The sequence below is a fragment of the Rhinichthys klamathensis genome, unplaced genomic scaffold, assembly GCF_029890125.1.
Source record: "Rhinichthys klamathensis goyatoka isolate OS25496 unplaced genomic scaffold, OSU_Roscu_1.1 h1tg000168l_1, whole genome shotgun sequence".
Taxonomy (NCBI): domain Eukaryota; kingdom Metazoa; phylum Chordata; class Actinopteri; order Cypriniformes; family Leuciscidae; genus Rhinichthys; species Rhinichthys klamathensis.
Genome location: NW_026606699.1, coordinates 1,378,929 through 1,391,004, shown reverse-complemented (window position 1 = coordinate 1,391,004; position 12,076 = coordinate 1,378,929). Strand labels below are relative to the sequence as shown.

The window sequence follows — 12,076 nt, the reverse complement described above, 5'->3', positions numbered from 1 at the left end:
GTGTGGCAAAAAACGCTGCACAACAAGAAGAGGTGACCGGACCCTGAGGAAGATTGTGGAGAAGGACCGATTCCAGACCTTGGGGGACCTGCGGAAGCAGTGGACTGAGTCTGGAGTAGAAACATCCAGAGCCACCGTGCATAGGCGTGTGCAGGAAATGGGCTACAGGTGCCGCATTCCCCAGGTCAAGCCACTTTTGAACCAGAAACAGCGGCAGAAGCGCCTGACCTGGGCTACAGAGAAGCAGCACTGGACTGTTGCTCAAATTTTGCATGTCATTCGGAAATCAAGGTGCCAGAGTCTGGAGGAAGACTGGGGAGAAGGAAATGCCAAAATGCCTGAAGTCCAGTGTCAAGTACCCACAGTCAGTGATGGTCTGGGGTGCCATGTCAGCTGCTGGTGTTGGTGCACTGTGTTTTATCAAGGGCAGGGTCAATGCAGCTAGCTATCAGGAGATTTTGGAGCACTTCATGCTTCCATCTGCTGAAAAGCTTTATGGAGATGAAGATTTAGTTTTTCAGCACGACCTGGCACCTGCTCACAGTGCCAAAACCACTGGTAAATGGTTTACTGACCATGGTATTACTGTGCTCAATTGGCCTGCCAACTCTCCTGACCTGAACCCCATAGAGAATCTGTGGGATATTGTAAAGAGAAAGTTGAGAGACGCAAGACCCAACACTCTGGATGAGCTTAAGGCCGCTATCGAAGCATCCTGGGCCTCCATAAGGGCCGTTACATAGTCAACGCGAGCAACGCGAGCAAGCAACGCGAGCGACGCGAGCTACGCGCTCCTTTTCATAGTACACAAGCGTCACCGGCGATGCGTGAAATGCAATACACCGATTGCGCAGCAGGGGGTAGTAGAGTCTAGAGTCGGGTCACGTAATATTCAGATCAAAATGGCAACTGAAGAGGAGTGCATATTGCTGATTTTACATCGGCGGCAACAAAGGATGTATACGAACAAGCTCGCATAACTTTTCCTCTTCGCCCGCCATTGTATTCAAATCTTCTTCTTCTGTAAACATAATAATATACCTTTTTATGTACATTACTTGCAATGTCGCCCCCACCGACAACGCATAGTATTGCGTGCATCGGCGCGTCGCGTATCAAAAACTAGGACGACACATTTGGCTACGCATCGACGCATAATGGCGGCCGAAGCGTAGCGATGTGTAGCCTTGCGCACGCGTATGCGTACCGATGCGTTGACTATGTAAGGGCCCTAACACCTCAGCAGTGCCACAGGCTGATTGCCTCCATGCCACGCCGCATTGAAGCAGTCATTTCTGCAAAAGGATTCCCGACCAAGTATTGACTATTGAGTGCATAACTGAACATAATTATTTGAAGGTTGACTTTTTTTTTTTTGTATTAAAAACATTTATTTTATTGGTCGGATGAAATATGCTAATTTATTGAGACAGGAATTTTGGGTTTTCATGAGCTGTATGCCAAAATCATCAGTATTAAAACAATAAAAGACCTGAAATATTTCAGTTGGTGTGCAATGAATCTAAAATATATGAAAGTTTAATTTTTACCATTACATTATGGAAAATAATGAACTTTATCACAATATGCTAATTTTTTTAGAAGGACCTGTATATACTATCCTCAGTACTCTGACTGGATGGATGTGTAGAGTATATGCAGCTCCACCCACCCGCTTATAGCCATGATCAGGAGGTGTTTCTGGGTAAAGTAATGAGTTAGTAATGATCTCCTAGAGTGAGGGGGACAGTCAGTCCTGTGTGTTGTTGTACTACAGCATGTGCACTTCCACTGAAGAGCGCAGCCCGTGCAGACGGTGATCAGATGCTCCGGTCTGCGAGTGTGAGAGTTTGGATGATGCTGCCGGCTTTGTCGCTGACGCTTGTCTGCGCGATGCTGTGCGTCTCCTCATGCGTCGCGTTGTGTCCGTCGCGCTGCGAGTGTTCTGATATTGAACATACGGTGCGCTGCGCGTCTGCCGCGCTGTTCCGAGTCCCCGCGGCGATCCCGAGCGACACGATCAGCCTGATCATCACTGGAAACACGATTCACAGACTCGAGCACAGCGCGTTCAACGGACTGCAGAACGTCACACACCTGAACCTGATGAATAATGGGTAAGAAAAGATATGGTCAGTAAATATCTATCTTCTGTCTGTCTGTCTGTCTGTCTGTCTGTCTGTCTGTCTGTCTGTCTGTCTGTCTGTCTATCTATCTATCTATCTATCTATCTATCTATCTATCTATCTATCTATCTATCTATCTATCTATCTATCTATCTATCTATCTATCTATCTATCTGTCTGTCTGTCTGTCTGTCTGTCTGTCTGTGTATCTATCTATCTGTCTGTGTATCTATCTATCTATCTATCTATCTATCTATCTATCTATCTATCTATCTATCTATCTATCTATCTATCTATCTATCTATCTATCTATCTATCTGTCTGTCTGTCTGTGTATCTATCTATCTGTTTGTCTGTCTGTGTATCAATCTATCTAACTGTCTGTCTGTCTATCTGTCGATTGATCTATATAATCTATCGATCTATCTGTCTGTCAATTGACATGTCTGTCTGTCAATCTATCGATTCTCAAAGTAATATAGATTTAGTCATGCTCTTTCATTTTTGTATTCCACCATTTAGAATCCTCTAAAAATCATTTAAAAAAATGTAAAATCCATTTAAAAAACTTTTTCCATTCTTTTGTCAGCATTATGGAGGTTGGATCGCATGTGTTCTCCTCACTGCACAAGCTGCGTTCTCTAATCCTGAACAACAACCAGCTGGTGCTCATCCATCCAGAGGCGTTCTCCGTGCCTGGAAGCCCCCTGCAGGAGCTCAGCCTTCGCTCGTCTCTCTACAACTACACATCTCTGACTGACCTCATCACTGCCCTGCGCTGGGGCGAGCTCACAAATCTGCTGCGCCTTGACCTGTCGGACAACCACCTTGTCCTCTTACCCCCGGGGATGTTCTCTCCTCTGCCAAACCTGCAGCATCTCCATCTGAACAACAACTCTCTGGTGGCCGTCTACAACAGCACTTTCTCTGGTATTGAACAACTTTTGGAGCTGGACTTGAGCAGAAATGCATTTAGAACTATCACCGACGAGGGTCTTTACGAGTTGGAGCGACTCGGTCGGGTCCGTCTGATGTTGGGTCAGAATCCTTACGTGTGCACGTGTGAAGCACAAGAGTTTGCGAACTGGCTAAACAGTTCAAAGGTCAGGGTGGGCGATGCAGACCGGCTGTATTGCGAATACCCCGCAGCGCTGCGTGAAGTGTCTTTGCGGGGTCTCACTGCACAGGCATTGGGGTGTTACGGTAAACCGCACGAAGAGATTACAGAGTTGTCCCTACATACTTCCTACGTGTTCCTTGGATTAGTGCTGGGATTCGTTGGCATGGTCTTTCTATTCGTTGTCTACCTCAACAGAAAGGGTATCAAGAAATGGATCACAGACATACATGAAGCATGCCAAAATGTTCTGGAGGGGTATCATTATCGTTACGAAATTGACTCCGACCCACGACTGGGGCGTGTTCCAAACATTCGGCAGGGTCAGCCTCGAATGGACCCACATTTGGGGCACATCCCTTCTGACTCCCGTATCACACAGATTCCATCGGATGTGACACTATAACTGAACTGCAAAGAACTGCACAATGAACCCATTTTTAATAGAAATATATTTCAGTCTGTAGCAAAGTGGACTTTTTTCTAAATAGACCAAATCAAGGAAATCATGTCATTGAGACTAGTGGTCAGCAGATACCATTAACTAGAGAGATGGCTGGCTGATGGCTTATGTAATTACAATATATGCATGACGTAGGCTAATACAATATACATTAGATTGGACAACATCCACCAGTCAACGCAATTTTTGGTCTGTATTCCACAAGGAGAAATTGTTAAAGCATATACTTTATCTACTGTGTTAATGTGTAGGATTACAGTAGCATTAACCAACATGGACTAAAAGCCACAACACCCTACATTTACATCTTGGCACCGTGATTTTGCCAAGTAAGACATGTTCCTGGATCAAAATACTTTGTTAATCCTGGAACAACATCCCTGTCTGAAAATATAGTCCTAACTCTATCCCTAACTCTAAACTAACCCATAACATATCCATAAAAAAATCTGAGGGAAATAAGAGGTGAATAACACTGATGTAGAAGCACCTAACCCTGGTTGTAAGCCTAAACTTGACATAAACTGTAAACTTGTCCTTCAAATCTGATCGGTTGATTGGAATCTTGTTCCAGGATCAACAAAGATGTTGATCCAGAAACATGCTGGAATTATACTTTTTAAATATTTACTAAGATATCTAAAAAAAAATCATTGATGAGCTCAAAACATCATCTGAATTATCAGTCTATTGTTGTCTTGCCAAACTTTCTGGGGTTTATAAAAGGAGATCTGAAGACGCACTGAATGACTTCTCATGTGCATCTAACCCTATCTGACTGAATTATACTCTCCATTATATTTCATAACCTGTTCAGCAGATTGAAACGCTGCACTCCATCACATTAGTTGGCGCGGCCCACAGCATTCGCTGCTACAGATTGTGTCCTCAATATTTCGCTACGGTTGAGGAAAGGAGGGAAATGAAGGGGTGTATTGGGGGAAATGGGGCACAATGAAGGATTTGGAGTCTAATGTTCTCTGCGAGCATGTGAATCTCTCCGTGTGCATGTGTGCTTGCTAGAGCCTGGAACTAATGACTGCAATTGATCAAGACCAGACAGCCCATATTAATCTGTGTCTACACTTTTGGCAAAGCAATATTTTACAGCATGTTTGGGGGGGGAAACACCTCTTGTGTGTGTGCATACAGTTATGTACCATAACATTAAAACGTTGTCCACTCAAAGGAAACTAAAATGTTTCTGTTGCTATGTGAAGCAGTGTCAATGAACCTGTAGTGTGTCTGCATTTATATCATTTTTTAGAGCATTTATTTATATGCATCATTCCACAGAGAATATTTATACTTATACATGTACTGTACATTCAATTTGGAGTTCCCTCTGCTTTTGACCAATTAATTACCATGACAATTTCAGTTATTCATGAGTATTTGATAAGGATTTTTGTTAAATCATCTTCTCAAGGGGAAATACTTCAGACTGAGCATAACCAGAAAGCCAAACTTTCTATTACTTTTTAAGATTTCTATTTGTTTCAAGACATTTTTAGATTTGGGAATTTCAGTATTTCAATGACTGTGGGAATTATTTAGTTCAGGACCTGTTTCAACCCTCAGGAACACATTTTCTATTTCTTTTCTAATATTATTGAAATTGCATATATATTTTTATTTTAATAGACTGTTACTCACATTTAACATCTAGATAAGCACTGCGTGTCCCTTATGCAAATGCAAATAATGGATATTAGATCAAGAGAACTTCTTAGAAATTGACCTGTTACAAATGTATTTTTGAGTTTGGTGCATGACAATTACCTCAGATTTGTTTATTTGTAGCTATAGTCAAGAATGAATGACACTTGTAATATTATGAAGTGAATGTTTGAATTCATTTTCTCTTATAAGAACATACACAAATTAACCAAGAACATACTTTTTCCACACTATAGCCTACCGTATAAACGCTGACAATATTATAGTCAGGTTTTTACTTGATTAAAAGGAAAGCAAAAGTCATGGAACAAAGGGTATTTAGGAGGTTTACGCAACATCCGTTTAAAGGCCTGACGTCATTGCTTACCTGTAAGTGGGCGTTGGATTTACCTGTAGCCGCAGGTAAAATACGGCACGGCGGGGCGAAGGAACGAATCTTACCGATCAAAGCTTAGTATGACCAGAATCTGAAAGCGCGTGTTGCGCGACATCGAAATCGAAACGTTTGACCCATTTTCAGTCAATGAATCAAAACAAAGGTCGCTGAAGTGGAAGTTTTAAGGAGTCAAAGGGAACATATTTCACACTCGGCTACTTCCGCGATCTTGAACGACTAGAAGTTGCGTTCAAAACAATTGAGGATTTCATCCGAGCCTATGCGGTAAGTGTCTGACACTTTGACAAACCATCTGCTCTGCGAACGACGCCGAGCGACTCACTAGAACGCTCGCGATCAATGGAACCTAGTGGACGCGTTCTAGTGTGGCGCTTGCAGTGGGTGTAAAGGATATATCAAATGATGATAGATTAGCCATACATATTTCTGTGAAGTTGATAAATATTGTTCTTTTACTGCCATGGCATAGCTACATACGAGAACAGTTAGAGACGCTGAAGACTAAACAATGAAGCATTTAATATTGTACTTGACAGACAAATTGCATTTTGCCAATAAAGGCAGTAGTACATATATTCCATCTGTTAAAATACTCAAATATAGTGTTTGTGACTAGCCAGAGCACACTTACAGGCCTGCTCTACATCCGACTTAACTCTATGTTCACCACTGACAATGACCAGAAGCAAATAAGCAGAAATTTCTATACATTCCATTCCCATCCACTTTATAGATCATCTGTCAAAGGTTAATGACAAATGACAATACTTATCATCTATTTCTGGAATTTTTTGACTGGCATGTTGCTTTCTGAGAATCGGTGACCATATTCATCAAACACACATCACTCTTGACAAAGAACGCAAACCTCAAGCCAAACACAGACCATGAAAGGTGAAGTCACCAGGGAGTGTATTTAAAAACACATGTTAAAATGAATAACTTGATGATCGAGTAATTCCTGCCCACCAAAGAAAACCCTCTTTCATAAATGTAAACATGCTAAGCAAGCGCTACATAAGATGTAGCTCAAGATTAGCTTTTTTTCATGTGTAATAATAATATCTTGATATGGTTGTGCTGATATAACTTCTCCGAACCATGTTCACATTTTCCAGGCTTGTATAGATAAACAACCATTCTACGGTATCTAGATACAGATCAGTTTGCTGTTCACATGTTTGGAATGCCTTTTAACGCTTAGTTGTAGACACAGACACAGTATGAACATGTCCACTGCATGGTAGTTTGACGCATATGGCCAATCGTATATTTTTCAATATAATTTAGTGATTGGTTTATAATTTAGAAAGTATTTTCTTTCATTATTTGATTTCACCATTGCACGGTTGTTGAATTTCTGTTATATCTCCAGGGTTGAGGAAGTAAAATTGTGCAATGAACCTAGAATGAAGAATTCAAGGCCTGTTTAACACTTTTATGTATATGTATATTCACTAAATAACATTCGTCATTTTCCTTTGCAGGCATTGTTTACAGTGATTTTGTTGTTGTTGTTGTTGTTGTTTCTGCTTTGAACATATCTTTTAAATACTGTATAACAAGGCCTGTTTCACATATCTTTCATCTAAAGAGTAACTGCAACAGCATACACAAGTATTTATTTGTTCAGCCATAAATGACAAGAATGTTTAGGCTATTAAAAACCTGATTGAGAACTACAAATTTAACGGTCATGAAATTTACTTAAAGTGAGGAGAAAGACCACATTAATATAGAAGTCGTAATTAAATGGCCAAATCTGAAAATGTCGTAAATCTAAAGTGATGTTGTAAACTGCTTAAATTGCCTGGATTCAATTAGATTTTCTGATTAATAAGTGCATGCTTTTTACTGCGACATGCGTTTTTTTTAAATCGCAAAAGATGTTGATAATGCTGTATTTAAATCATGCATGCAATGTTCAGCAAAAATGGGCTCAGCTCATCTTTACATGTATGAGTATGATTGAGCTGCGCTTTTTCTGTGTGCAGTGTGAATTCTGCAACCTGATAATATTGGCTCTTTTTAAGTGAGATGTTTGAAACATGCCTAAGAATCAATGTTTTGTGAACTCTCTCAGCTCTGATCAATCTTGATGCATTAATGTCCACATTCCTGCAGGTCCTGAATGTGGTGAGTTATGCCTGGCCACAGCACAGGAACACATCACAAGACACGTCCTCATAGCTCAAGCCGTTCCAGGGCTGATGGCTACAGGCAAAACCGCACATACTCCAGGGACAGCAGCACGAGTCAAGAGACCTGCAAGGAGAACTACAGCGAGCAACCTCGTAGCATAGACTCGCAGTTCACCCGTAAAACCCATCCACACTACGCCAATGGACGAGGCTCGGAAACCCTGGGCTTTATACCAGGATCTGCAGACTCTCCTCAGGGCACTCAAGCCTGTGGCTCGTGTGCCTCCCTCGGCTGGAGTGGTTGCAAAGCTCTGCTGTGCTGCATTCTCACCTGTGGGCTTTATGGGTCACGCAAACCTTGCTTGCCACCCAATGAGAGCTCCACTGACAACACTTTAAAACCTGAGCCAGAACCCGGAAAGCCCAATGGATTGGCACTGACCAACCCCACGTGTGGTGTAACTTTTGAATCCAGCAAGCCAAAGCTACCAAGCTCTGGCAGCTTCAGGTATGGCGACGTCTACCTTGCTGGCAAGAAGGTGGACTACCCTGCCAACTCAGAAGCACATCCACGACGGACCAGGACAGCGGGGAAGGGTGACAACCAGCGGCCTATCAGTAATACCAGTATCTACTCTCGAGAGGATTTGGATCTAGATGACCTGGATGATGGCGGCACTGATATCGACTCGCTTATCACTAAAAAGCTTCTAGAACTTTATAAAATGCACCAGATTGAGCAGCTGGCAAAATGCACGTCTGATGTGTCCTTCTCTCGTAAAACCAATGAGATCAGCGATCTGATCAACAGCATTGCTCAGGACTACAACTTGGAGGAGCAGGAAGCAGAGTGTCGGCTTGTGCACGGTGTCATACGCATCAGCACCCGCAACAAGTCCTCAAAAGGTTACAAAAGCAAAGACTATAAATCGCATGATGCAATACAGCATACTAACGGGAGGAGGGATGGAACGCTGCCCGACAGTGGGAATGAGACCATGACCTTTACCTTTAGTGACGGTGAGTGATGGTAGTTCTGTTTGTAAGGCTGTCAGTAGGGAACGATGATGTTTGAATGTCTTTTGATCATATTTGTCTTTCCCTGCAGGGGATCCCGAGGTGCTAGTGTCAGAGTTGACACCGTCGGATGAGCTTGCCCGAAATATGAGAGGCCAAAGCGGGAAAAGTAAGTGTCAACATTCTTCGTTCTCCTTATCGTGTCTGTTCTAGTACAGCCCCCATGTTGAGGCCAATTCACATTGCACAGATACTGACCGAAGGCAACTGACACATTTAGCTTGTTTTGTCGGATCAATGTGTAACCCATGTCGGTGTCTGTTTCCATTTTTTTTTGGCCAATTGAACATGTTGAATCAGTGTTTTTTGGGTCTTGGAATGTCTGAAAAGTGACTCTGTAATCTGGCGACTGTTGCCGTTGAATTAGCCTTTAGCTGGCTTGATGTGAAAAGATAATTTACGCGTTGGGATATGAACATGGTGGAATTGCACCCCGAGGATGGGGTATTCTTTTCTCAATGCTCTATTGTAATGGTTCCAATTCTAAATGTTTCTCATTCTCTACTTTCAAATGGGCATTCCTGCCTTTGATCTTCACCCCTCCCCCTCAAGAATAATGTCCTCACCCACCCACCCATTCTCCATAAACTGTAGTTGCTGAGCCTAAAGCTTTTGACAGTGAACACTGAAGCTTCTCACCTCGTTTTACAAAAGTTCTTGAGGGGTCTTAGCTCGCCTCCAAGGAGTTTATCCAGTATTTCTCCATATCGAATCACATCTACCATTCCACACATAATGGTGGTGCTCTCATTCTGTAACATGTCTAGGGGTCTCACTTTTCTGTGGAATTGTTGCGCTATGGAATCTTTCTATGCAAAAGATGTGTAAAAAAGTGCGATGTCTCTTTACAAACTATACAAAACTATGTATTGAAAAAAAAAATTGTAATTCAGTATTGATTATTTTGAAAAGTGCAGTCAAGTGAGATTACGGTGCCGTCACATTTAATGTTGCTCTGCAAAATTTTGTAGGTGAAAGAAAGCGGGACCAGATGTGACAAAATACCATGAAGTAATAATGATGACGAAGTAAACATCCTAAGTAAATGAATAAACAAAATGGAATCAATTTATGATATTGATGTGTAGTTTTATACAGAACTAGTGTACTGGAGCTTTATACAAAACTAGAGTAAATAACTGCCAGAACGAGCGCCCGTCCGTTGTGGATGTTTCATTTTGCTTTGTTGTGAAATTACGAAACTCCCCCCACATAGAGGTCACAGCCAAATCAAGAGGCTTGCTATTGATCGACTCTGAATTCACGTATCAAAGTGCACCAAACTCGAACCTGATTAAATTTTACCACAGGAAGTCCATCATTGTGCCGACTCCCATTGAAACTACTGGATTTTGCATACTAAATTTCACCTAGCAACACTACATGCGACTGTACCTTTATACAAAACATTTGTTGCATGCAGAGTTGCACTTAGCATGTTATACACCAACTTCAAACCGCTTGTAAATACCAACATGTTCTTTTCCTTCACAGATTACTACTCGAGCTCGGCCACAGATTCATCGGGGGCTCCGCTATTGCGCTAACACGCCAGCTGTTCGCTCTCAATTACTACTGCCTAACTAGTGTTCTTCTACTGTCCTTGTGCTCCTCTTATATTTCAGTGAAAGCAGTTATTATGCTCAGGACAGTTTGTGTTTGTCTGAATGCCCGAAGACTGCTGTTGTCCATTTAGGCACAGTTTTTGTCATGTTCCTACAGAGTGTAATGTTCAACAAAGGAGCCTGTTGCAAAAGAAATGTTGCACTTGATGGTTCCCTACTACCCTCGCCAGAAGCCATGCAGATAGATAGTTACATAATGGACAAGTTTCCTCAACAAAACATTGGCATCAAAGGGTATTTAAGTATTGGATCTAATTATACTTTCGGAGACAAGTCTGCTGTCGTCCTAAGTGGTGATGTATCTATTAATATGCCTGTATTGAGCACTGATTAATAGCAACAAAGAGACTTCAATCAGTTGCTGTTCATCGGACTGCTTTGCTCTGTTAGCCCGTCCTTCAATGTTGCCTTAGATGAACAACTGTTCTTTGTTTAAACGTTTTAATGCAATTTAATGTTGTTTTGGGACTGTTCACGGTCAGATGATACACCCACATCTGTATGGTGGAATTTTTAAATACCTTGTATAGATGTAGTTTTTTGGTAACTTTTTTTATATTGAAATAAAAAGGGAATTTCCCCTCATTTTTTGTATTTACTCATTGTTGTATTAATTTAAACGATATGCTCCATTTTATCTATTAAAGTGAGCGGTGTTGTTCTAGAAAACAAATCTAGTCCTGTATCATGTATAACATATTTACACTCAAACGTGTTAGAGCATTTTTCTCGGAAGATTGCATTGGTGTACGCCTCCTCCCTCTGTTTCCCTCAGGTCACTGTGCTATGAACTTGTTTGGCTGGTTTGACAATAGAAAGGAAATAAAATCCTAGTGTTTGTTGGAGTTGTACTTTGCGGAGGAGGGGCAAACTCCAGAGAAAATTCCCCTTTCAACTGTCCTCTTTTTGACACTATGCCGCCTACTATAAAAGAGATACTCTGATTTACTAAGCTACTTTCATGATTTATGAAATACAGGTTTAAGGGTTAATAGGAAGAATTTACTAATTTTCTTTTTTTAACATGGAAGCTAAATGTGTGTGCTAGCATTTTGTTGTATTGCTTTTGGATTGTAAAACATTTCAGACCCCATTAATGGCGTGACAAGAACACAGTGGGAAAATGTGTGATACACAATGACACAGCATGAACATCTTTCTTAGCTAATTGTTTGGTCAGAATGGCAAAAGTTCAGATGTTTATGAAAGATAAGACTTAAAATCCAAATAACCATTTTATTTCCGAGATAAATGGATGTCATGGTGGAAGACATGCCCGAAGACATGCCCGACATGCAGACATGTGATTGCAATGTAACGGACTTCTATTTCAAATGGTTCTCTTTCTATAATGCATTGTTGCATATACTATATTTAAAAAAAAAAAAAAAAAAAGTTGGCATAGGTAGTATTCCACATTGTATGTGTAGAAATGTATGTAAAACAGCTT

The 12,076-nt window shown here is 41.3% G+C and overlaps 2 protein-coding genes across 2 annotated transcripts; both read left to right on the top strand.

The window, feature by feature from the left end:
* The first annotated feature begins 1,880 nt into the window (after window positions 1-1,880).
* On the top strand, window positions 1,881-3,829 carry tpbgl (trophoblast glycoprotein-like). Its single transcript, XM_056259486.1, has 2 exons — window positions 1,881-2,117; window positions 2,716-3,829. Exons 1-2 carry the CDS (start codon window positions 1,894-1,896, stop codon window positions 3,647-3,649), a joined length of 1,158 nt encoding a protein of 385 aa, XP_056115461.1. The 5' UTR covers window positions 1,881-1,893; the 3' UTR covers window positions 3,650-3,829.
* Window positions 3,830-5,761: 1,932 nt separating this feature from the next.
* kdf1a (keratinocyte differentiation factor 1a) lies at window positions 5,762-11,211 on the top strand. The gene is made up of 4 exons (XM_056259487.1): window positions 5,762-6,047; window positions 7,908-8,944; window positions 9,033-9,110; window positions 10,496-11,211. Exons 2-4 carry the CDS (start codon window positions 7,927-7,929, stop codon window positions 10,546-10,548), a joined length of 1,149 nt encoding a protein of 382 aa, XP_056115462.1. The 5' UTR covers window positions 5,762-6,047; window positions 7,908-7,926; the 3' UTR covers window positions 10,549-11,211.
* The last annotated feature ends 865 nt before the right edge of the window (window positions 11,212-12,076 follow it).